The sequence below is a fragment of the Chrysemys picta genome, unplaced genomic scaffold (genome assembly GCF_011386835.1).
Source record: "Chrysemys picta bellii isolate R12L10 unplaced genomic scaffold, ASM1138683v2 scaf516, whole genome shotgun sequence".
Taxonomy (NCBI): domain Eukaryota; kingdom Metazoa; phylum Chordata; order Testudines; family Emydidae; genus Chrysemys; species Chrysemys picta.
Window position 1 is genome coordinate 18,151 of NW_027053223.1, and position 26,631 is coordinate 44,781.

At 48.9% G+C, this 26,631-nt stretch overlaps 1 protein-coding gene across 1 annotated transcript in view; it reads right to left on the bottom strand.

The window, feature by feature from the left end:
* Positions 1-26,490, bottom strand: part of LOC101943171 (endonuclease 8-like 1) — a 42,843-nt gene extending 16,353 nt beyond the window's left edge. Inside the window, exons 1-8 of the mRNA XM_065579613.1 lie at positions 25,724-26,490; positions 23,557-23,676; positions 22,543-22,606; positions 19,850-19,952; positions 14,794-14,918; positions 12,363-12,390; positions 11,689-11,750; positions 9,976-10,216 (exon numbers count right to left, since the gene is read on the bottom strand). Of these exons, the coding sequence (XP_065435685.1) occupies positions 9,976-10,216; positions 11,689-11,750; positions 12,363-12,390; positions 14,794-14,918; positions 19,850-19,952; positions 22,543-22,606; positions 23,557-23,676; positions 25,724-26,202 (1,222 nt within the window). The 5' untranslated portion in view covers positions 26,203-26,490. The remainder of the gene's footprint in view (positions 1-9,975; positions 10,217-11,688; positions 11,751-12,362; positions 12,391-14,793; positions 14,919-19,849; positions 19,953-22,542; positions 22,607-23,556; positions 23,677-25,723) is intronic.
* Between the last annotated feature and the right edge of the window lie 141 nt (positions 26,491-26,631).

Sequence of the window (26,631 nt, forward strand, 5' to 3'; positions counted from 1 at the left end):
GGTGTTTCACAGGGAATGAACAGAACAGGGTAATTATTAAGCAATCCAGTCCCAGCATCTGGCAATCAGAGGTTTAAGGACACCCAGAGCATGGGGTTGCATCCCTGACTATCTTGGTTAATAGCCAGTGAAGGACCTATCCTTCATGGATTGATCTAATTCTTTTTTGAACCCAGTTATACTTTTGGCCTTCATAACATCCCCTGGCAACGAGTTCCACAGGTTAACTGTGTGTGTGAAGAAGCACTTCCTTCTGTTTGTTTAATTTAATAGAGTGACCCCTGATTCTTGTGTTATGTGAAGGAGTAAATAAGACTTCCTTCATACAATTCATGATTTCATAGACTTCTATCACCCACCCCCGTCACCTCTTTTCTAAGCAGAACAGGACCAGTTTTTTAAAAATCTCTCATCCTATGGAAGCTGTTCCATCCCCCCTAATAATTTTTCTTGCCCTTCTCTATACTTTTCCCAATTCTACTCTGTACTTTTTGAGATTAGTTTAGAACTGCATGCAGTATTCAAGATGTGGAGGTACATTTAAAAAGTGGCATGATGCTATTTTCTGTCTTATCTTGCCCTTTCCTAGTGGTTCCTCATATTTTTTTTTATAACACCACTGCACCTTGAGCAGCTGGTTTTCAAAGAACTAGCCACAATAACTCCAAGATCTCTCTCTTGAGTGGTACTAGATAATTTAGATCCCATCATTTTGGATGAACAGTTGGGATTGTGCTTTCCAATGTGCATTACTTTGCACTTAACATTGAATTTCATCTGCCATTTTGTTACCCAGTCACCCAATTTAGTGAGATTTAGTTGTAACTCTTCACAGTCAGCTTTGGACTTAACTAGCTTGAGTAATTGTCTATTGTCTGGAAACTTTGCCATCTCACTGTTTACCCCCTTTTCCAGATCATTTAGGAATATGTTGAACATCATTGGTCCCAGTACAGATACTTGGGGGACCCCACTAGTTACCTCTCTCCACTTAGAAAACAAAGGGTAGGAATAAATGGTCAGTTTTCAATCTTTTAACCAGTTACTTTTGCTAGTTGCTCTTCAAATTCTTTCTGGACCTACCTTTTCCACCTGACTTGCCAGAGTTTATGCTCCTTTCTATTTTCCTGAGAAGGATTTGACTTCCATTTTTTAAAGGATGACTTTTTGCCTCTTTTATGCTATGGTTTAGCCACAGTGGCATTTCTTTGGTCCTCTTTTTTTTTTTTTAATTTGGGGTATACAGTACAATTCATTGGAGCCTCTATTACGGTGTTTGTAAATAGTTTCCATGCATCTTGCAGGCATGTCACTCTTGTGGCTCCTTTTAATTTCCATTTAACTAGCCTTCTCCTTTGTGTGTGTGTTCTTCCCTTTTTGAAGCTAAATGCTACTGTGGTGGGTTTCTCTGGTATTTTCCCCCTATTGGGCCATTAAATTTAATTACATTATGGTCACTATTACCGAGTAGTTCAGTTAGATTCACTTCTTGGACCAGATCCTGTGCACCACTTAGGACGAAATCAAGAATTGCGGGTTCCACGGCTAGCTGCTCTAAGAAGCAGTCATTTAACGGTGTCTAGAAATTTTCTTTCTGCATCTCTTCCTGAAGTGACATGGACCCAGTCAACAGGGCATAGTTTAAAATCTCCCAATTATTACTGGGTTTTCTGGTTGTATAGCCTTTCTTATCTCCCTCAGTATTTCACAGTCATTGTCACTATCCTGGTCAGGTGGGGAGTAGCATATCCCTACTGCTATATTCTTATTATTCAAGCATGGAATTTCTATCCCTAGAGATTCTGTGGTACAGTTTGATTCCTTTAAGATGTTTACTATATTTGACTCTATGCTTTCTTTCAAATATAGTGTCACGCCCCCACCAGCACAACGTACTGTCATTCCTATATATTTTGTACCCTAGTATTACTGTGTCTCATTGATCATCATTCTACTGAGTTTCTGTGATGTCTCTTATATCAATAGCCTCCTTTAATGAGGCACTCACGTTTACCCATCTTTGTATTTAGAATTCTAGCATTTGTACACAAGCACTTATAAAATGTCACATTTAATTGTCTGCCTTCATGTGATGTAACTGAATGGGACTCTCTTTTGTTTGACTCTCCAGTTCCTACCTGCACTTTATCAGCTTCTATCCTCTCCTCTTTATTAGGATATAGAGTATCCCCTTTAAATTAATCCTCCCCTACGGGATGTCTCTGTCCAAACTCTATGCTCTTCTGCAGCTTTTAGTCCTTAGTTTAAAAACTATGATCTATTTTAATTTTACATACCAGCAATCTGGTTCCATTTTGGTTTAGCTGGAGCCTATCGTTCCTGTATAGGCTCCTCCTTTCCCCAAAGGTTCCCTAGTTCCCAATAAACCTAAATCCCAACACCAGCATCTCATCCCTGCATTGAGGCCCTGCAGTTCTTCCTGTCTAACTGGCCCTGTGTGTGGAACTTGAAGCATTTCAGGGAATGTGACTATAGAGGTCCTGGACTTCAAACTGTTACCTAGCAGCCTAAATTTGGCCTGCAGGACCTCTCTCCTACCTTTCCCTATGTCATTGGTACTAACACATACCCCAACCAATGGCTCCTTCCCCAGCTCTGCACATATGTCAATCTAGATGTCTTGACAGGTCCACATCCTTTGCAACCAGTAGGCAATTCACCATGTAGTTCTCCCGGTCATCACAAAACCTATCGATATTTCTAATAATCAAATCCCCATTATCTAGATAATACTTAGTCCTGCCATGAGTGCAGAGGACTGGACTAGATGACCTCTCAAGGTCCCTTCTAGTCCTATAATTACCTGTCTCTTCCCAATAACTGAGGTTACCTCCCATGGAGGAGTATCCTTAATGTGAGAGGATACCATGTCATCACCTGGAAGGAGGCTCCTAACTCTGGGATTGTTTCCCTCCACTCCAACTTGGTGTTCTCCTTCCCTGAGACTTTCAAGCATGTTCTTGCATGTGGCTCACGAACCTGCTTCCTTGTGATCTGTCTCAAGTTCTGGTATTGCAGAATAGGTGCCAGGCACTACGTTCACTGCTTGTGCGATGTCATGAAACCCACCAGCAAGGTATACTTCACAATCAGCTGATCATCTCTGTTCACGCTCCCCAATCCCATGACTGAGGAGAAAGTGTGCATTGTTACGTGTATTTCTTTGATATGATCTTCAAATCTTGCTTTGGTAATGGCGTTACCACAGTCTAGTTCCAAATTTCTTGCATTTGGACATTCCCCTTGTGGACTCTCTCACCAGTTTTCATTGATTCTTCATTTGCACCAACAGCAGGGTATTGACATTTTAGGCCAAGGATAAATGTTCAGTAGCTGATCAGACAGCTCCCCAAAAGTTTTTCACTTGGTAGGGTCTGTGCACACCATTGGCAGAATCCTCGTGATGTCAGTAATAGCTAACGTTGGCTCACAGGAGGCTGCTAGCTCAACCATTGATAGATTTTTCTCCAGCCAAGACAATGTGCTGCTCTTTGGGTTCTTTCTTAGGGCTTGTCTACATTACCGCAGGGGGTCAATCTAAGATCACGTAGCTGAAGTTGTGTGAATAGCGTAGCTGAAATCAACTTACTTAGATCTACTTATCATGGTGCCTTCACTGTGGCAAGTTGACAGCTGACGCTCTCCCGTCGACTCCACTTATGCTTCTTGCTCTGGTGGAGAACTGGAGTCGATGGGAGAGCGCTCAGTGGTCGATTTATCGTGTCTATACTTGACGCAATAAATCTACCCCTGCTGGATCGATTACTACCCGCTGGATTGGTGGGTAGCATAGACAAGCCCTTAGAGTTCCATCCAAGTTGAAGAGGGAAAGTGGAACAGGTGCCAGTTCACACTTCATATCACCCTGGCTACCAACATCTCTGAGCTAGACAATAACTGTCAGCTTGTGGAATATCTGATGATCAATAGCTTTCCCTTGTGCTATCTGCTGCTTCTTTTGTTTGATTGTCTTGTTGAGATTACCAGATGGTTTGAGATTAGACCTTTCTATGGGATCAAAGAGATCCACCTCACCCCTTTGCAGCCTACTGGTTACAAACTGCTTCCTTTCTTGTAGGCCATTCTCACTTCTCACGCACAAACTTTCTGCAATTTCAGGTGGGGCCCCAATACACATTGCAATGTTCACACGTGTTCAGGGCTAAAAGGATTTGTCATTGTCACAACTTTTCTAATATCTGGGATAGCAGTTTCATCTGCAGCCATGTACTGTGTGGTAGCTTCTTGGTGGAACTCTGTTGCTGAAGGCTGCATTCCACACATTTGTTTTGTCATAGCTGTTACAACTGTCTCAAAATGTGCAATCAGGTAATACTTGGTCAGAGCCTTATCTTTTGTGCAAAGATGATGATGCTTCCCACAGTCCTTGTTGAGAGATTGCTCGATGGCCATGTCACACCATATGCCACTGAAGGGTTTGGCAGTCTGAGATACTGCTCCTTGGCTATCAGCTAGGACATGATATATAGCTGGCTTCTGCTCCTCCAGAAGTCTGGCTTCTGCTACAGTTACACATCCCCACCTAGCATAATTCACGTGATCACACTACAGATGTCTCAAGTTCAATAGACTTGTTATCGTCTCTCTTTGCTGCTATGTAATCCATTGGTAGTTGGGAGAATTCGGTTACATTTCTGTTCTGGGAGAACTATGTATCTGAACAGATTGTTCCTTGGGTAACATAAGAGTCCATGAGCTGATTGGGGTCTGTTTATGAAGTCTGCCACAGCATTCTGTGCTTCCACTCTGTCTTCTCTGGGTGCCTTCTCCACAGTGTCAAAGCATGTTCAAGTTTTCTCCAACATGCATCTCTTCTCATCTTCTGGGAGCTCATGGAAGCGCCAAGTGCCATCCATTTCAAATGATTCATTGCCTCATTTATAAGTTTGTGGATTTTAATGCTGTCCGTTTTAGTGTATGGCTGACTGAAGCACCATAGTTGCTGGCTTTAACAAAGAGGTCTTCAAATCCAGTTTCCTGCATCATACTGTTTACACCACCCATGAACTTCATTGCACGATGCATGCCTCCCACATCAAGGTGGTCATGGTCAAATTTCTTTTGATTCCTCTATTTAATAATCTGTGCTTTGCAGTAGATTGCTTCATCATACACAACATACATCCAGTCTTGGTCCAGAGAGCAGAACATAGCCTGAAAATAATTCATCATGGTATACATTGTATTATCATCATTTGCCAGTGCAGGAACCATTGGACAGTAGCCAATAGTCATAAAATATCAGGCAGAAAATCTTCTCATATAAATCCAGTCAACAATGTAACAGATGGTCAAACAAGCTCATGCTGTCATGTGACTACAGACTTTTGCTTTAACCAAAGGCAAAAAAGTAAGGGAAAATGCATAAGTTATCACCTGGGGCTAAATATTTCCCAACCAATACTAGTTTGAGTGTATAGTTACATTATCAATTGTATTTAGAAGCTTTCTGCCAATTCTGGTCAAAATTACATTATGTTGCTTCAAGTTATTGCTCTTTGTGATTTTTCCAAATTGGCTATCTAATAACATTTAAGCATTACATGATATAGCAAAACTGACCCTCTTTCCGCAGCTCCATACACCCTGGTGATGAGCACCAGGTATGCACCTAACGTGATAACAATGACACTTTTCTGGCTGACAGGTCACTAATAAGACCCCTTTTTAAATCTGGCTAGTAGACTAAAGATCACCCAGCAGGCCAGTGGGTGAGCTAGATGCAGAATCCTTGTCCAGCGGGCCATCCACTGGACCATGTGTCTCCCTGCTCCCCACTTACTGCAAGAGACACATGCATGTGAGGTCACTGATAAATAAATGTGAAAGAAAGGAATCAAGGTGCAGGGGGCATTTCCTGCTCAACTGGGAGTTTTGTAGCAGTAGGTGACACCCTGGGCCATGAATCCCCTTACCATGCCCTGCACCAGGAGGAGTCACTTCTAAAAACAGTGTTTTGGGGATAGGATGTTACCTCTCATCATGGCCCAGTTTAGCTGTGCTATCACTCGTCAGACCAAGAGAAGTATTTCCTATGAAAAGCCAGCTGCATTTCTGTAGCAACTTGCTTTGGTCACTTGTTTCCTAGGTGAAAGACTTCGCCATTGCCTGTTAGCATAGGAGCCTCGGATGTTGCTAAAGATTACGAAGTGAAAAGGTTGGGGGTTGTGACATTCTTCAGGGTCAAGGGTGAAAGTAATAATAAATTCTTACCGGTAGGGGGCCAGCTCCAGAAGGGGCAGGGCCTCGGGTGGAAGGGGCAGAGCTGGGGGGGGTCCGCCTCCCACAGCCAGCCCATCCACGCTGCCTGGCCCCCACCGCCCAGGACTTCAGCGATGGTTTAAAAGGGCCCGGGGCTCTGGCCACTGCTGCAGTAGTTTAAATTGCCGACCTGGGCGGGGAGGGGCAAAAGGGGCAACGACGTTAAAGCACGCTGCCCTTTTTGCCTCCCCCGTCAGTGGCCCTGCCAGTATGGACCCTACCAGCAGGGCCGACGGGGAAGGCAAAAGGGGCAGGAATGTTAAAGCACTGCCTCTAGAACTTTAATGTGGGCTGCATACGGGTCGGACTGGCTTCCTACCGGTACGCCGTACTGGCTCACTTTCACCGGTCCAGGGTACAATCTGGACTGTGGACAGCTGCATCTCCTCAGTTCTCCAACATGGGCTGCCTTTTACACTACTTCACTGTGAGAGCAACCACTCCTGGCTTGCTCTCACAGCCTCTAGCATGTAAACTATTCCCAGCTGAGTTAGATGAGTGCTCTTCGCTAGCCACTCCTGAATTATACTGCAGAGGGACACAAGAAAATTCCCAGTCCCAGACATGTCCCCAGAAATGTGCGACTTGCACTGCCCAGCTCTCTCCTTCTTGACAATAAAAGCTCAGAGAAAACCCGTCATTTCATTAATAGAAAATGGTTATGCACAAATCTTGCTGTCCAAATGGAGTTTCCCCAAACACTTCAATCCAAATACATGCTGGGTTAGATAAAACAGGAAAACAAGTTTATTAACTACAGAAAGATCGATTTTAAGTGATTACAAGGAATGAGGCATAAAAGTCAGAATTGTTTACAAAGAAATAAAAGGTAAAACGCAAACTAATACCTAACCTAACAAGCTAAGTGAACTTAGAGCAAGAAGGTTTCTCTCACGATAGGCTTACAACAGTCTGACTGGATTCCTCCCAAGCCATGACCCCTCCCCATGTTCAGTGATGCTTTCTTTGTCTTTCAAACACTGTCGATGCCGTGAGTAGAGATGAGGAGAGGAAAGTGATTTGGGGCCTCTATTCCTCATTTTTATATCATTTCCTCCTCTTTGAAGATCATCTCCAGCTGGAGTTCATGTGACAGCCAGTCTGTTTAGCCCAGCTGTTCCATTGCCAAGCTGTAAATTTCTCGCTCACACCTTTCTTACTGCCAAAGAATGGTTGCTTAACTAGGTGATAGTCCATTTGATTGTGCTGAGGTGCTGGCTAGCCTTGGTCTCTGGGCAAATAGTTTGAAGCGGTTTTTCTAAACTTGGAGCATGTCTCAGTAAAGTCACACAGTAGAATCTTATAACTGAACACACAATGTTGCCGCACATATTTTACCAGGACAATAATGTTCAGCCGATTATGACCTTTCAAATGATACCTCACAAGGCATACTTTTACAAAACCATAATCACTCTTGTACAAAGTGGTGAGCATAAGGGTACAGACTGTCACAGGGGGCATTCTCAAGAGCCCTTCAGTTTCACTGCAACAGTTTCCTAATTGAGATGGGGAGCCAGGGTTCTCACCCACGGTCAAAGGCCCCCAACTCCCTCCAGACATGGAAAAAAATAGTTCTAGTCAAATGATCCAGGCTAGCACCTGAACTGGCACCAGAAGAATCTGCCATTAACTCCCAGTTATTACAAGGGCTTCTTTATTCCATTTATGGACAGGTATTTCTACAGCTTCCTTCCCCATTTGAATCCTCAGGTGAATGCTCACAACAGGAATCCAGTACAGCTTAGCTATGGCCACTAGGAACTCCCTTTAACTAGCTGGAAAAGAGGCACATCCAAACCACTAGCACCCAGAAAGGGCAGGTCCCAGTAGAATGCCCTGACCTGGCTGTAAGCCATACTGCTACTGTATTGCTGCTTTGCCCTAATACATGGCCTCCAGAACAGCAGAGAGTCTTCTGCAGTGATAGCAAAGCAGCCACACAAGGGATTGTTTATGGAAAAGTTTTATTGTTAGTACTAAAATCAGATTGCTAAAAGCACTGGCAGTTGAGTCAGAGAACCACACTATGGGGAGGGTGGGCAGGTTGGCACAGCTGCTGAGCCAGTAAACTCAGGGCACTGGTTTCTGGGCAGCCCAGCTCAGGAATGACTGAATGATGGACTCACTCCACACAACAGCTAAGTGTCTGCAGAGGTGAATTTCTGACAGAGCCACCGGGGCTGTCCTACCTTCTGATCCCCACCAGCGCTCAGGCATACGAGCGGGACAGCAAGGAAAAGCTTGCACGCACGCTGCCGAGAGACTGCACATGTTTCTGGTAGCAAAGTTGATCCCTTATTCAGACATGCCACTGCCACCCTCCTCCTGAGTTACACGAGATAAAATGCTGCTGATCTGCAAAGCTCAGCCCTCCTGCAGAGCAAGGGTTAGAGACTCTGGAATCAGCCAGGGCAATAAAAACATTTGCAAACTCCGCTCTGTCCTCACTAACTTGGGCCAAACACAGCCTCTGAAGCCAGAGCCATCTCGTGGCAGCGGGCAGGGAGGCTGCAAAGGACAACTGAGAGCAGGGAGAGGGAATGAAGAGCTAGGGTCTTCCGAGGACTTTTAACCTGACCCTCAGGAAACTGTTTCAACCTCAGACTTCCCCTACTCGGTGCGTTTCCCACCTCCCTGCCCAGAGCCGCCAGCTCTCAGCTGCAATCACCAGCGGGTGCCCCGGCAACTTCCAAGGGGTTCGATACAAAGTCACCCAATTGCGGTGTTCTGGAGCCGCATTTAAAAAGGAATAAAACCCCGTAACCGAGCAGGGAGGCTGACGCCATGGCATCACCTTCTCCATTTCATGGGACATGGCTCTTGCGTCAGCTGCTTAGAGCCCCTGCAGCAAGCCCCTCTGAGGAAGGATCTAAGAAACAATGCAGTGGGCACGCCCGCTTGAGAGAAGTCACCCCAGCAGCTGCTCCCAGTGCATCTCCCTCAGCACATGCAGCAGTAGCAAGCGAGTTCCCATTTGAGTTACCCCAGGCTGGAGCGAGGACAGATGCTGTGCCAGACCAGTCATTCAGCCTTCACCCGCCTGGATCTTGGGGCAGCAGTAGCTGCTCCCAAAAAGACAGGGGAGAAAGTCAGAGCAGTGAGAGGGCAAAGTTTGACAGTCAACTTCCCTGTTCCCTGCAGCAAGGGAAATTCACTTTCTCCCACGGGAAGATTGAAGGGGGCAGGAAGCTACCTCTGCTGCCTGAGAATCCTGGGGGTGCTGGGGGGAGTGCCAATTTCCTCCTAATAGAACTCAGATCTCAGTCCTGGCCAGATCCTCTCCTTCCTCCCCTCTACTGCAGCTGGGGTCCTCAGAGCCATCCTCATCACCTCACAATTAACCCTTCTCTCTCTCTCAGTACGCACCCTGCCTTGAGCAGACTATCCTGGTGTCCATTAAGGAATTACTTGCTGTGGACCCACCATGCCTACGGTCAGTGATTTGGTCACACAACATGTGCACAGAGAATTAGCTTCAGAGTTTCTAACTCCAGTGCCTGGCCAACAATCCTACAGAGCGTGGGTGGTGGATGGGGCTTCCCTTTCCCTGCAGAACACTAGCTCTTTTATTCCACTTTTGAAAAAATGCCAGACTGACCTTGACCAGCATAAGCCATCTGGGCCTATCCCCCTCCCATGCTTATGTTGGAGCCAGTGCAGCATTCTAACCTGTGCTTCTCCGAGCAGATGCCTGCCTCTTCCTATCTGCAGCAGGAGCTTCGCTCATGGGAGACCCTTGACTTGCGGATGCTTTCCTTCTGGACCTGGCGTTTGGCTTTCTTGCTTCATTTGCCTTGGCGTTCTCGGCTCCTTGGACAAGCTCTTTCCCCTTCTTCCTGCCAGATCGCTTTGCTACCTTCTCTTGGCCGCTGCTGCCCTTTGAACGTCTCTTCGGCACCGGCTTTGTGGCCTAGGCAGATGATTGAAACGTGCGCTCTCAGTCACGGGGAAGCGACTTTAGCTTCCTCTGTCTGTTTGGGGATCTCACTAGAAAGTTCAGGGGAACCGGGAGCAAACGCTGTTGTGGGAAGTGCTGTAGCTGTTCTGGGATCAACCTTCAGATGCACAGTTTGAACCATCTGTTCGATGGAGTTTACTCCACACACATCAGCTGGGAGCAAACTGGGGCAAGTTTTAAAACTTAACCTGCCTAAAGTCAGGCATCAAATGTGAAAATTTGGCCTTGTTCTCCCTAAAGTTTTCCACGTCAGGAATGCACATCACCAGCTGTTCACGCAGCCACTACTAACCCTTACAATAAATGCTGAGAGAACATTTGGTGCTGTGCAAGGCAAAGACAGAGCTCACATCATTGGCTTTGGAGCAGGGACTACTCTGTCTGTACCACACCTAGTGCGGTGGGGTTCTTGGCTGGCCCTTAGAAAGAATCATATTTATTCTGATAGTGCCTATGTTACACAGACAAACAGACACAGGTATTTGACAGTCTGACTGTCAGAGATGCGTAGGGATGTTTGCGGATTTGCACAGTTTAACAAAGGGGACTAGATTAGCTGTTTCATTATTAACCCAAACAAGGGCAGTAGTACCAGTAACATATGCCACAGCCTCGGGTCAATAATAGATGTATTTTGATTAAACGTTTTGCAGGAACTTAAGCAGTTAAAAAAAGCTGCATTTGTACCCACCCTTAAGATGCTTCCTTTCGCCAAGTCACACAACTTCCGTTGTTCCAAAGACACCCCTTGGTCAGCATGACCCTGTTAGCGATTCGTCTCTTATTCAAGTAACAGACATTTGCAGTACATTGCTCACCTTCAAACGTGAGATTAAATAATGTCTGGACAATAGAAGTGTGTTTCTTTAACCCCATCCCTGAGGCCAGTGGATAAGAGTTAGAACTGCTGAACCAGCAGAGACTACTAAAAAATAAAGTAACCTGTTATTCTTATACTGTGTTCGTGTCATCCTGAGATGAGCTTAATGAGAGCGTGGGGTTGAGATCCCAGCTATCAGAATATCTCTGGGATGCTGAGCCTCTCTACAGAGATGTGTGTACAAACGTGTGTACAAACATGCACACACGTGCCTAGTGTCAGGATACACACCAGTAAAGTGTCCATGACTTAGGGGGCTAGTTGAGAGGTGGTATTATCTAGGGTAGTGTTTAGAGGACAAGAGTGCGAGGTTGGGGTCTATTAGTTCTAGTCCCGATTCACCAAATCCTAATGGCAACACATTGGTGTCTCTCTGTTCTAGTTCTCTCATCTGGGAATAATGAGGGGGCTGAGATGGTGTTTAACTTCTTCCATACAAAGATCCAATGAAATGCACAATGGGGCAGCAGGAGAATGACTCTGGGAGTAGAGGGGCCCCCATAAAAACTAAGATACAGGAGATGTCTAGACAAAGGCTCTGTACCTTTGGACTTGGAGGCTCAGGGTCAGCATTCACCCACGAGCGCCTCTTGCGGGACTTTTCTCCTGCAGGAGAGAATGTTAAGATGACAGTTTAACTCTGGAGGTGAGAAAGGGGCCTGTGTGCAGCTGAGTCAAAGGTCTAATCCCCAGCCCTCTTTCCCTCTGGGAAGCCACCCAAGGAAGAAAGCTCCCCCAGCTGGTCTGAAAGCTTGGAGATGGTTCTGAGAGAGGTTGGACACAGCTGGCCTGGTTTTGGGGACATCTTGTCTGGACTATACATGACCTGAGTGTACTGAGGGTGCTCAGAGTGGGCTGGTTTGCATAGCTCTCCCTCCACAGAACAGGTATAGCACAGAGAGGACAGTGGTAGCTTCCCCATGTTCACGTGCAAGGACATTTGTAGGGTACACAGGCCACTTGATACTGGGCTGCCAACAATAATGGGACCCTTGGAGACTCACTATCTCCTTTCACCCGGGCTGCTGAACGGTCACCCGGGATAATGATGCGTAACCACTACTGGATTCAGGGCAGTGAGCTAGAGTTTGAGAAGAGCATCGCTTGTTTCCTTAACCTTAATAATTCCACAGCAAGCGACGGATCTCCCTGCCTCTCCCAACCCAACCAGAAGCAAGAGAACCCTGCAAAGCATGGAAGAGTAAAGCTGATGTTCACCTTTCGGGGCCATAGGTCCAGGCTCCCCCTGCAAAGGAAGAAAAAGCTTTTAGACAGTGCCGTAGCCCAATGCAAAGGGCAGTTCAAACCCCCATCAGGCATCAAAGGTCTCAGCAATGCTGCCAGACCCTGCAGCAGGGGCACCCGTAAATTAGCCAGAGCAACAGGCAGTGACAGAATGGCGTCTTGGAGCAGCAGTAGCTCACTCAAAGTAGTGTAAAAGCCCAAATGTTGGCACCCTAGACTTGGTGTTTGTCTCATCCATTTCTTTCCACCCCCTCCTCCAAGTTGCCCAGGTGAGCGGGACAGGATTTCTTGAGCTCATCCGGTCTCCTTGCTGGTGAGCGGGAGAGATCTCTGAGTCTCTACATTTAAGGATAAGGCCTTTTCTTGTAGCCATATGGTAAGGCCTAAGGCCTTTGTCTACAGCCATATTGAGAGCAGCAGCCATTAGCTAAGAAGCAGGAAGTCACATCCTCACTTTCCATCTAAATTACATTAAAACAATGTAGCATCTGGCTGTTCAGGAGAGCCTGTCCTAATAGCACCCACTAGCACCAGATAAAGAAACTGATCTTAAGATGGCTAAAGAAAACTTAGTTTGACAGCATTCTGTCTGGCAAGAAATCATTTATCAATAGTTGTGGTTGTGAAATTCTCACTTCTTTATTGTTTTGTCTTTATTGTCCCCACTTCCCTATTATTTGTCTGTATTATCTTTGTCTGGTTCTTTGATTGTTTCTGTCTTACATAATTAATTTTGCTAGGTGTAAATTAATTAAGGTAGGGGGTATGATTGGTTAGAGAATTTTGTTACAATATGTTAGGGATTGGTTACTAAAATTTTAGTAAAATGATTGGTTACGGTATAGCTTAGCAGGACTCAAGTTTCACTACATAAACTGGGATCCAAAAGAAAGTTCTTGGGAACCAACTCCAGGACACAGCCCCAGGATCAGAGCTGCCGGACCTCAACACACCGCCAATCACACCGTGCAGAAACTGGAGTCCCCCAGATGATCTGATCCTGATTGACCAGCAGGGAAAGTTCATCTGTCTTATTGGGAGTGGTGAGCATTGTATGTGTAGCATGTGCATTCTGTTTTGGTGACTTAATAAATAGAGCAGGGGTCAGCAACCTTTCAGAAGTGGTGTGCCGAGTCTTCATTTATTCACTCTGATTTAAGGTTTCGCGTGCCAGTAATACATTTTAACAGTTTTAGAAGGTCTCTTTCTATAAGTCTATAATATATAACTAAACTAGTGTTGTATGTAAAGTAAATATGTTTTTTAAAATGCTTAAGAAGCTTCATTTAAAATTAAATTAAAATGCAGAACCCCCCAGAGCGGTGGCCAGGACCCAGGCAGTGTGAGTGCCGCCAAAAATCAGCTTGTGTGCCGCCTTCGGCACCCGTGCCATAGGTTCCCTACCCCTGAAATAGAGGTTAAGGATATTACTGTGTAAGGCTCTTTCACTGGTAAAAGACCCTGTAAACCCTCAAAAGATTAGGCCCGGAGTCCAGAGGGAATGGGTGTTTGCTCTGAGCCTGGAGGAGTAGAGCCTGGAGCCCACAGAGGGGTAAAGTTAGAGTGCCTAAATTAAGAGCGTTACACCTGAGCCATAGGAACTAGGTAGAGGTGGGTGCTCTCTAGAGTGTGCAAGTGACAGAGAATTTTGTGCGGGTAACAAAGGGACAGACTTTGTTCTAGGCTTAGCTAATGTTTCCTGGTGATGCAGAGCGGGACGGGCTGGATTCTCTCTCCTGTGGGCCTGGGGCTATTAGATTTTGTGGGGCTCCTGGGGGTTTGGAGTGGGGAATGGGCTCAGGGCTGGAGCAGGGGATTAGGGTGCAGGGTGTAGGCTCTGGCCGGCGGCACAACAGGGCAAAGGCAGGATCCCTGGCTCCACGCTGCCAGGATGCCTGCCCTGGCTCCACGCTGCTCTGCTCCCAGAGGTGGCTGACATGTCCAGCCCCTAGGCAGAGGGGCCAGGCTGCTCTGCGCGGTGCACACTACCCGTGCCTGCAGGTGCTGCCCCCGCAGCTCCCATTGGCCACAGTACCCAACCAATGAGAGCTGCAGAGCTGGTGCACAGAGATTCCCTGAACACCCCCACCTAGGGGCCGCAGGGGCACATTGGCTAGCTGGCGCTCGCAGCTCCAGGGTGGGGCACCGAGGCTAGGGGACAGGGGTCCGGCCTGCAGCGCCGAGACTTTCCATGGGCCGGATTAAAAGAAGCAGTGGGCCACACCTGGCCTGCAGAGCCCCCCTTAGCCCGAGGCCATGGGCTGCAGCCCCAAAAGCCCCTGCATTAGTCCAGCCCTGGGGTAGGCGTCCTGCCGGTCTCCTCTTGCAGCAGGGTCAAGCCCCACGGTAGGGACAGCAATCATGAGTCAAGCCCTGCCAAATGCAAGACCACCGCAGTTCATACCTGAAACCAGATGGTCCTGCCATTGCCATCATGCAGCGACCTCATGCCAGGGACACAATAACACTGCAGCCACTCCTCAAAGGCCGCAGCATCATCAGAGGGCTCCGGGCTGTAACCCTTCCCCCCTGATGTGACACAAAAATGAGCATCAGGGAAAACTCTCAGCTACAGGGTTCCCCCTGCAACTCCAGAAGTGAGGGGCTGATCAGCTGTGGGCTTTGCTCTCTGCTACAGTGACCCCTGCTGGGGGCAGCAGCAATGCTCAGCTACAGCTTTCTGAACCCTTCCAGGGGCTCCCTCTCACGTACCCCATGTGGGATGGCCTGGAGATGGATTTGCACCTCTCCAGCCTGCACACACGCAGTTTGAAAGCATTCAGCTCTCTGAAGCTTGGTGTTTTTAAGGGAGTGCCTCTATTTCCACACCAGCTGGAGACATCGACTGCTCTGATAAGCCAAGAGGTCGATTTCTCTTGTATCTGGGCTCACTCGTCTTTCCTTTGCATCTCCCCCAATGTCTGCAGCTGTCTGGCTCGCTCACCACAGTCAGAGTGCAATGCACTTAGCTCTGGCGGGGCGGAGGGGGTCTGTCTGCTGAAATCCTCAGGGGAAGTCTGGGCAAAACCTACAGCAGGCTGAAGCAGAGGCAGACCCAAAAAGGATGCAAGAGAGGGAAAATAATGGATGGGCCATGGGGCCTCTCCTCGCTTAGTCCCAGAGACGGAGTCAGAGACACATCCCAGCTGGGACAGGGAGTGAAGTCTGTCCTGTGCAATCAACTGTTGTGTCGGGAACACTGAGCAGGGGGACAGTACATGCACCTGCTCTCTGCTCTTCAGCGAACAGGGCCACCATGGGTCTCTCCTATTATTGACTTTACAGTCAGGAGGGACCATCAGGATCATCTAGTCTGACCTCCTGCACATTGCAGGTCACAGAACCTCACCCACCCACTCCTGTACCGGCTGAGTTACTGACGTCCTCAAATCAGGATTTAAAGACTTCAAGTTACAGAGAATCCACCACTGACACTAGTTTAAAACCTGGAAGCGAACCGTGCCCCACACTGCAGAGGAAGGCAAAAAATCCCCAGGATCTTGGACAATCTAACCTGGGAGAAAATTCCTTCCTGACCTCAAATATGGTGATCAATTAGAGCCTAAGCAAGTGGGCAAGACCCAGCAGGCAGACCCCTGGGAAAGAATTCTCTGTAGTAATGCAGAGCCCTCCCCATCGAGTGCCCAGTCTCTGGCTGCTGGGGATTTTTGCTACTGGCCTATGACAATAGTTACCCATTGAAATCCAAACAATTTCAGCGTTTGAAAAAAACTGGCGCGCCCCACGCAGCACAAAGGGCACATCTGGTGTCATCCTGCCGCTCACGCAAAGGCCCAGCCTCCTCCCACTGGCATTAAATGCCCAGCCCGAGCGTTTTCATACAGCGCCCCTGCTTCCTGCTACCCCCACCCCAAGCCACCCCAGCAGGGCTCTGTCCCACTCCTCCCCCGTCACTGAGTGTCTGCCCAGCTGGAGGCAGCAGGGATCCAATCCCAACTTCAACATCTCATTGCACCTCCTCCTGCTGGTGCGGCTGAGTCACCCCCACCCACAGGCTCCATGGCCCGTTGCAGGGCAGGAACCCGGGGCTGTGCTCCCTGAGCTGCCTCCTTACCCATGTGAATGACCTCCATGGGCACCGCATGGCAGAGCTCCAGCAGGTCTGGATTTTCCCGCTTTAACTTCACTTTCTTGCTCAAGGTCAGGTCCGGACTCTGCTGGGTTTGAGAGGAGGAGATTCAAACAGGCAGCCCAATCACAGCCCAAGCCAACCTTCTCCTATGCAACCCTTCCCCAGCCATCCAGCCCTTCCTCCTCCCAGCAAGGGTAGGCCCAACCCTGCAATCAGCAGGTGCAGACATACCCGAGCCAGCTTGCCAATAGCCACCAGCATACACACCCCGCGTCCCAGGCAGGCTTGTATTCGGGTGGCTGGCCCGGGCACCACAGCCTCTCTGCTAGTTTTAGCGAGCCAGCGGAATCAAAGGGAGCTTGGCTATGTCGACATGGGCTGCACTTACACCTCTGACTGCGGTGTAGACCCTACTCCAAGCCCTTTGTAGCTGCTGGTCCCATTCCAAAAACAACCAGCCTAGAATCATAGATTATAGGACTGGAAGGGACCTCGAGAGGTCATCGAGTCCAGTCCCCTGCCCGCATGGCAGGACCAAATACTGTCTAGACCATCCCTGATAGACATTTATCTAACCTACTCTTAAATATCTCCAGAGACGGAGATTCCACAACCTCCCTAGGCAATTTGTTCCAGTGTTTAACCACCCTGACAGTTAGGAACTTTTTCCTAATGTCCAACCTAGACCTCCCTTGCTGCAGTTTAAACCCATTGTTTCTGGTTCTATCCTTAGAGGCTAAGGTGAACAAGTTCTCTCCCTCCTCCTCATGACACCCTTTTAGATACCTGAAAACTGCTATCATGTCCCCTCTCAGTCTTCTCTTCTCCAAACTAAACAAACCCAGTTCTTTCAGCCTTCCTTCATAGGTCATGTTCTCAAGACATTTAATCATTCTTGTTGCTCTTCTTTGGAAGCCTAGTCCCCTCCCAGCTGTCCAGCCCTTCCTATAAGGCAACTCCTCCACGGCTGCCAAGCCATCCTGCTCCTCCCCCAGCACATTTCCCTTACCAGAGGCCTAAACCTGCCCTGACATGTGCTCCGACCAACCCAGCTTCCTCTCCCTCCAGGTGCTAAATGCTCCCTGTTTCCAGATGCCAGGCCAAATTCAGCCCTGGCATAAGCAGGGCTAACTCCATAGACTTTGATGCAGTTGCCCCTGCTGAGTGGGAATCTGACCTGCCTCTGTAAAGTACCCGCTTGTATACATCAGTCACTTTACCACTCCACACAGGGCTGAATTTAGCCTGGCAGCATCTGAAGGCTAAAGATCTTACGGCTGGGACGCATCACTGACTGCGCCGCAGGTGTTTGTAACTTAACTGCTGCTACAGAGACAGGCCGGGGGAGGGGAGGGGAGGGAGAAAGGCCGGTCAGACAAAAATGGTATTTGGGTTTTTCTTTAAATAGCTACTTCCCCTCCAGAAGCCACACAGCACTAGACCAGAATAGTCAGATTTGGAGCCTAAACTACTGTGGTCCTCTTAGTTATGGGTTATTTTCACAGCGAACTAGGATCTTTGGCCCAGATCCCCAAAAGGTATTTAAACTCCTAACTTCCCTTGAAATCAGTGGAAGTTCAGTGCCTAAATACCTTTGAGTATATTTGAGATTGGTAGGGGGAGGGAATGGCCAAGTGACCAAAATATGCAAGTGGCTACTGTACAAGGCAGAGTGCAGTCCCCCTCAGCAAAGGAGAATGTATACACAACACAGGAGCCATAGACGTATATGCCATGATAGGCAGTCATGATCCATCTGGCTCAAGATTTGCAAACAAGTTTTACATGCAGCACTTTTGCAGAGCAACTCCTAGGAGTTAAAGGCACTGGAGGATAAGCAGACATTTACGTAGCATTTGTCCTCCCAAAGGACCCCACCATGCTTTATAAACTTACCATACACGTGCTGTAGAACACACGAGGAAGCGAGTGATTCCTTCATGGAGGAGCCAAATGCAATCACTGAACTGTTAAAGAGCCCACAGCAAGTCTGAGCACGGGGAGGGAAGAATCCCGTCTCCTGCTCAAGCTGCGTGGCTAATTGAGGAGTCAGAATGCAGTCAGCAGAGCTGGGATTTGGCGAGTTCTGGTGCTAACATCCCTGCTTGGACAAGGTGCCAGAGGAGCTTTAACAACCACATGGGAACCGGCCCTGTCTCACAGCTCTCCAGAAAACCACCCCTCCAAACCCCATGCTGGGGGATTGCCTGCTCCAGACCTGACTCAGAGCCAGCTACTAAATGGGCAGCACTGTTGTCTGCACAGGTCCCCTATCCAAGCCATGGACATAATGATATGGCTGAGCGGGGCGATCTGACAGACTCCAGGCCATGGCAGCGTGGCCGCACGTCATGGGGAGGTAAAGGCTGAAGAATTAAACTGAGAATCCCCCGTAAGAAGGGATTTTGTGAGACACAGAACAGGCCCTGAAGTCAGAGTGTCTGGCCTCCTGATTCATGGTGAGGATCCACCTCCAAGACAGCAGCCACTTCTAACAAGAAGAAAGAGCAATGCACCTGCTCTCTGCTCTTCAGCGAACAGGGCCACCATGGGTCTCTCCTATTATTGACTTTACAGTCAGGAGGGACCATCAGGATCATCTAGTCTGACCTCCTGCACATTGCAGGTCACAGAACCTCACCCACCCACTCCTGTACCGGCTGAGTTACTGACGTCCTCAAATCAGGATTTAAAGACTTCAAGTTACAGAGAATCCACCACTGACACTAGTTTAAAACCTGGAAGCGAACCGTGCCCCACACTGCAGAGGAAGGCAAAAAATCCCCAGGATCTTGGACAATCTAACCTGGGAGAAAATTCCTTCCTGACCTCAAATATGGTGATCAATTAGAGCCTAAGCAAGTGGGCAAGACCCAGCAGGCAGACCCCTGGGAAAGAATTCTCTGTAGTAATGCAGAGCCCTCCCCATCGAGTGCCCAGTCTCTGGCTGCTGGGGATTTTTGCTACTGGCCTATGACAATAGTTACCCATTGAAATCCAAACAATTTCAGCGTTTGAAAAAAACTGGCGCGCCCCACGCAGCACAAAGGGCACATCTGGTGTCATCCTGCCGCTCACGCAAAGGCCCAGCCTCCTCCCACTGGCATTAAATGCCCAGCCCGAGCGTTTTCATACAGCGCCCCTGCTTCCTGCTACCCCCACCCCAAGCCACCCCAGCAGGGCTCTGTCCCACTCCTCCCCCGTCACTGAGTGTCTGCCCAGCTGGAGGCAGCAGGGATCCAATCCCAACTTCAACATCTCATTGCACCTCCTCCTGCTGGTGCGGCTGAGTCACCCCCACCCACAGGCTCCATGGCCCGTTGCAGGGCAGGAACCCGGGGCTGTGCTCCCTGAGCTGCCTCCTTACCCATGTGAATGACCTCCATGGGCACCGCATGGCAGAGCTCCAGCAGGTCTGGATTTTCCCGCTTTAACTTCACTTTCTTGCTCAAGGTCAGGTCCGGACTCTGCTGGGTTTGAGAGGAGGAGATTCAAACAGGCAGCCCAATCACAGCCCAAGCCAACCTTCTCCTATGCAACCCTTCCCCAGCCATCCAGCCCTTCCTCCTCCCAGCAAGGGTAGGCCCAACCCTGCAATCAGCAGGTGCAGACATACCCGAGCCAGCTTGCCAATAGCCACCAGCATACACACCCCGCGTCCCAGGCAGGCTTGTATTCGGGTGGCTGGCCCGGGCACCACAGCCTCTCTGCTAGTTTTAGCGAGCCAGCGGAATCAAAGGGAGCTTGGCTATGTCGACATGGGCTGCACTTACACCTCTGACTGCGGTGTAGACCCTACTCCAAGCCCTTTGTAGCTGCTGGTCCCATTCCAAAAACAACCAGCCTAGAATCATAGATTATAGGACTGGAAGGGACCTCGAGAGGTCATCGAGTCCAGTCCCCTGCCCGCATGGCAGGACCAAATACTGTCTAGACCATCCCTGATAGACATTTATCTAACCTACTCTTAAATATCTCCAGAGACGGAGATTCCACAACCTCCCTAGGCAATTTGTTCCAGTGTTTAACCACCCTGACAGTTAGGAACTTTTTCCTAATGTCCAACCTAGACCTCCCTTGCTGCAGTTTAAACCCATTGTTTCTGGTTCTATCCTTAGAGGCTAAGGTGAACAAGTTCTCTCCCTCCTCCTCATGACACCCTTTTAGATACCTGAAAACTGCTATCATGTCCCCTCTCAGTCTTCTCTTCTCCAAACTAAACAAACCCAGTTCTTTCAGCCTTCCTTCATAGGTCATGTTCTCAAGACATTTAATCATTCTTGTTGCTCTTCTTTGGAAGCCTAGTCCCCTCCCAGCTGTCCAGCCCTTCCTATAAGGCAACTCCTCCACGGCTGCCAAGCCATCCTGCTCCTCCCCCAGCACATTTCCCTTACCAGAGGCCTAAACCTGCCCTGACATGTGCTCCGACCAACCCAGCTTCCTCTCCCTCCAGGTGCTAAATGCTCCCTGTTTCCAGATGCCAGGCCAAATTCAGCCCTGGCATAAGCAGGGCTAACTCCATAGACTTTGATGCAGTTGCCCCTGCTGAGTGGGAATCTGACCTGCCTCTGTAAAGTACCCGCTTGTATACATCAGTCACTTTACCACTCCACACAGGGCTGAATTTAGCCTGGCAGCATCTGAAGGCTAAAGATCTTACGGCTGGGACGCATCACTGACTGCGCCGCAGGTGTTTGTAACTTAACTGCTGCTACAGAGACAGGCCGGGGGAGGGGAGGGGAGGGAGAAAGGCCGGTCAGACAAAAATGGTATTTGGGTTTTTCTTTAAATAGCTACTTCCCCTCCAGAAGCCACACAGCACTAGACCAGAATAGTCAGATTTGGAGCCTAAACTACTGTGGTCCTCTTAGTTATGGGTTATTTTCACAGCGAACTAGGATCTTTGGCCCAGATCCCCAAAAGGTATTTAAACTCCTAACTTCCCTTGAAATCAGTGGAAGTTCAGTGCCTAAATACCTTTGAGTATATTTGAGATTGGTAGGGGGAGGGAATGGCCAAGTGACCAAAATATGCAAGTGGCTACTGTACAAGGCAGAGTGCAGTCCCCCTCAGCAAAGGAGAATGTATACACAACACAGGAGCCATAGACGTATATGCCATGATAGGCAGTCATGATCCATCTGGCTCAAGATTTGCAAACAAGTTTTACATGCAGCACTTTTGCAGAGCAACTCCTAGGAGTTAAAGGCACTGGAGGATAAGCAGACATTTACGTAGCATTTGTCCTCCCAAAGGACCCCACCATGCTTTATAAACTTACCATACACGTGCTGTAGAACACACGAGGAAGCGAGTGATTCCTTCATGGAGGAGCCAAATGCAATCACTGAACTGTTAAAGAGCCCACAGCAAGTCTGAGCACGGGGAGGGAAGAATCCCGTCTCCTGCTCAAGCTGCGTGGCTAATTGAGGAGTCAGAATGCAGTCAGCAGAGCTGGGATTTGGCGAGTTCTGGTGCTAACATCCCTGCTTGGACAAGGTGCCAGAGGAGCTTTAACAACCACATGGGAACCGGCCCTGTCTCACAGCTCTCCAGAAAACCACCCCTCCAAACCCCATGCTGGGGGATTGCCTGCTCCAGACCTGACTCAGAGCCAGCTACTAAATGGGCAGCACTGTTGTCTGCACAGGTCCCCTATCCAAGCCATGGACATAATGATATGGCTGAGCGGGGCGATCTGACAGACTCCAGGCCATGGCAGCGTGGCCGCACGTCATGGGGAGGTAAAGGCTGAAGAATTAAACTGAGAATCCCCCGTAAGAAGGGATTTTGTGAGACACAGAACAGGCCCTGAAGTCAGAGTGTCTGGCCTCCTGATTCATGGTGAGGATCCACCTCCAAGACAGCAGCCACTTCTAACAAGAAGAAAGAGCAACAGGACCCGAACCAGAAGCGGTGGAAGTTCTAAGGTTAAAGCTACAACTCGTAACTGGGGCTGCAGATCCTCAGGCGCTACAGGGCGAGCACTGAACCCCGAGTTCTATGTGATGAGCTGGAACATTTCTGTGCATGTGCGTGAGCCTTCTCCACCCTCCTCACCTGCTTCCGATGCTGAAGAGCCTCTAGCACCGTCCGAGCCTTCTCAAAGGGAGGGATCTTTAACCTAGGAGAGTCCATCTGTTATGTGAGGACCCCAACACAAATGCCAGCCAATGCATATGGAGTCCCGGCCTAAGGGAGGGGAGGGAGATTGCTGATGCAGTGGGTGGAAGCATTGGCTTTTCACCTCTGAAGAGCTGGATGTAATCTACACAGTAAAACATTGGTGCATTCAGACTATGGCACGTGAGCAGGGTGTAATTCAGCTCCCCTGGCAAGGTCCCAGACTGAAAGTGTCATCGCAGGCCAAATCGGAGATGCCCAGCATATACAGGGCACTCAGGAAAAAAAATAAAGGTCAGGGCTGTGTCGGTAGCGAGTGTAGTGCAGGAACTGCAAAGTGCTCAAAGCTGAGGTGCACTGGCAGTGCTGTCTGTAGGTGCTTAGCGCTGGAACGGATATGGGCCGGCTGCATTTCAGCAAGGGAAATGGGTGGCCTCTCAACAGTTTGGACCCTTACATGGTGCTGGTCTCGTAACTACAGGGATGGGAATCAAAAGGTCTGGCTGTCTACTATGTAAAAGGGACCCTATGCATACATGACATGCTTCCTAATGTAATTATCCTCCCAACCCCTAAGGCAGTGCTAATATCTCCATTGTACGGATAGGGAAGCTGAGACACAGAGAGGCTATGGGCTTGTCTCCATAGGGAGTTCAGACCAGTTAACTGAAGCTGTGAAATTAAGGCACATCAGTGAACGTGCATCATAAACCCCCATTTGGAGAGGCTCATTCAGAAGTAAAGTGGCCTTAGTTTGCTGTAGCTGAATCCTCCTCAGGGGCGTTAATGCACTCGAAGTCCCGCACATTAACTTCACAGCTTTAGTTATTTCATCTGAACTTTCCTCAGCGTCCCTGCGTAAACAAGGCCTGGCTTGAACCTGGGGTGGAATAGGATATTGGACCCACATCTCCATCGGGCCAGGCCTCCTCCTCTCTTCGCCCTGCTCACCTGTAGAGAATCTCGGCTCGGAGGTAGTTGCCAATCCCATTGAAAAACTTCTGATTTAACAGGGCTTCGCAGATGGGCTTGTTGAAAGCCTTGTCAGACAGGTTCCTCAGCACGTTCTCCCTGGAAGACAGCAGGGCCGGTCAGCTAGGGAGGAGGGGCGGGGGAAACGACCACCTCACTCAGCCAGTGATGTGCTTCCAACACGGTAACCAACATGGGAGGTGGGGTTGTTCTCCAGTGGGGTTTTCTGCTGCAGAAGGGTCTGCCTCCAGACACAAGCAGGGAGAAGTGAAACTAAAAATGATGGAGGTTATGGTCTAGCGGGCACAAGTGAAACCTTGGGGGAATGGTTCTTATAGCAAGACTGTAAATATAGATGCAGACAGTCTGTGCAGGAGAGAGGAGGGGGCAGCATTAGACATCAAGAGGCATTACAATAAAACAGGTAACGATAAAGGTAGCGGCGAAACCCTTTGGGTAAAGGTACAGGGATGACCCGCTGTTTCCTTAGAAGGAGCAGCGCACGGACTTGCAGTTCCAGTGCTGTACGCTACTTGAATTCAGCCCCGTAGGGAACGGGTTCCCGGAATGCAGCAGTTATCAAGGTATTTGATTGCAGGGAAGCAAATTAAGAAATTGAGTGTGATAAGAGGAAGCATTAAAGACCCACCACAGCATAAAGAAGGCTGGAGGAACAGCAAGAGACATCACCATTAAGGCATTGAAGGCAGTCTAAGAGTCCTCCAAAACTGACAAATACAAAGAACAAGAAGGAGCCTTTGAAGAGTGGCTTTATGAAGGCCTGCTCTAAGATCTTGACATAGAAGAGCAAAGAGATAAGGGAACACCAACATGTAGAGTCAGGTGAGGCTTGCAGTGGAGAGACAAGGGTTCAAGGAATGCTGCCAAAGGGAAATAAATATAAGTGGCCATGCAGAAATGCACTGAAGAGGGAGTAGCTCATTCATCAAAGAGGAGGGGGATGAAATGAACAAAGACTCAATGCCTGAGACTCTGGAATCCTTTTATGCAATCTGCCTTTGACAAGGTGCTCAGGGAACCAACTAACAAACTCACCAAGCCTCTGATGACTGAATGGGATACAATTAGGGAAAGGAAAATTTGAGAATATGAGGGGGGAAAAGATTGGAAGGGAAGCGGTGGAAATCCCGATGTTCAGCAAATTCAAAACTAACCCTGAAAATCCACTAATGAACATACCACATGGTACCTGGACAGGCAGGCATGCGTGTGTGCATCAGACAACCCAATGACCCCTTTCAATCTCCAACCTCTGTCAGTCAGTGATACGCCCTTCAGCTATGAATTCTACCTGTGAAATACAAAGTAGGCACTTTGGCCCACAACCTCTAAGGTATTTAGGCTCTTCCAACAGAAGTTAGGACCCTCATTATCTTTGGGGACCTGGCCCTTTGTCCACCAAGCTACAAGCCCCTCCTTGCCTGCCATGGTAGTTTGCAGGTGTTAAAGTAGCTACAGCAGGGTTCTTGCTCTCTTGCACTGTTTCATGACTGTAACAGACACATATTAAGAGTGAAACATTAACTTGTACAAAATAATACAAGAGCTCAACCAAAGCCCTCTTGGTCTGTCACATAGTCAGTTAACAGGTCCTAGCCCAGGGGATCTCCAGCTTTTTCCAGCCTCTCACTTTGCATAACAGACATCTCCTCATGGACCTACCTCATTCCCAACCATTCAGCCTCCCCCCGCTTGGTTCTCAACATGCTGAACTGAGTGGATAACAAGGTGGTCTGCATAGCCACTGGAGAGCCATTGCTGTGAGGGTTAAATCTCTCAGCTGTGCTCTTCGCTTTTGCAATACTTAAGAATTATTTTTGTGCTGTTCGCTTGTTATATAAGAAAAAGCCACACAGGAGGATGTTTAAACCAAGCCTGTTCCCTTGTTCATAGCTAGATCTCTGGGAATGCAAAGCACCAGACAGTCTTCAACCCGAGACAGAGTTTCCATAAACGTGAGCTACAAGTGTCCCTGTAATGGTGAAAGGCCCCATATTCTATCACCAGGCTCCCCACAGAATTCACTGTTAGAATATTGTGTCTATCATTCATTCCCCCCACCCCCTTCGACACACACTCCTGGTCAGTTTCTCAAGCAGAGATGAAAGGTCATGGTGGATCTCACCTGAATGTCTCATACTCCAGCATCACACATGGCCCTCGATCCAGCTGCCACGTCCCGTGCACTTCCCACCTCCCGAAGCGCCTGATATCCACGAAGCAGAGGGCTCGATGCGGGCTCTCCTTGGTGTAAAACCGGAGATGGGCGTGTTTGGGCAGCTCGGCCCCGGAAGCGAGCTTGAAGCTGCCTGACATCCCAAAGCGGAAGACAAGATCCATGGGCTGCTGGAGACCATTCTGGCTCAGCCCCTCCCTGTCCCTCCCTCTGCCAGGGAGCAAGTTCTTCTCCTCTTTGAGTGGCGTCAGGGTCAGCTTGATCTCCTTGCCCCGTGAGGTGGCAGAGATCAGGTACGCGTCGCTCTCAAACAGCACCTCTGGGTTCTTGCTCACTTCAGACTTCTCCACCTTCCCGGAGAAGATGAGCCCTGCACATACCGTGTTGATGTAGCAGCTGGCCAGGTGCAGCTCTGGGCCCTCTGGCATCTTAGACACCTGCCCAAATGAAGGGAAGACCCAGGCATAAGGCAGAGCAACTACTGTAGCACGTGCATCTTACCAATCAGGGCGGGCAGCTCTCTCGGTCCCTGGCTTTGCCAGGCCCTCCTGGCCTGTGAACATGGACCCAACGGCAGGTGTGCAGGGGACAATTGCAAGGCTGAGCCAGTGGACAAGGATACCATTGAGGATGGTTATTAGCAGGGCCGGCTCCAGGGTTTTGGCCGCCCCAAGCAGCAAAACAAAACAAAAAAAAGCCGCGATCGTGATCTGTGGCGGCAATTCAGCGGGAGGTCCTTCGCTCCGAGCAGGAGTGAGGGACCGTCCGCTGAATTGCCGCCAAACAGCTGGACATGCCGCCCCTCTCCGAAGTGGCCGCCCCAAGCACCTGCTTGGTAAGCTGGTGCCTGGAGCCGG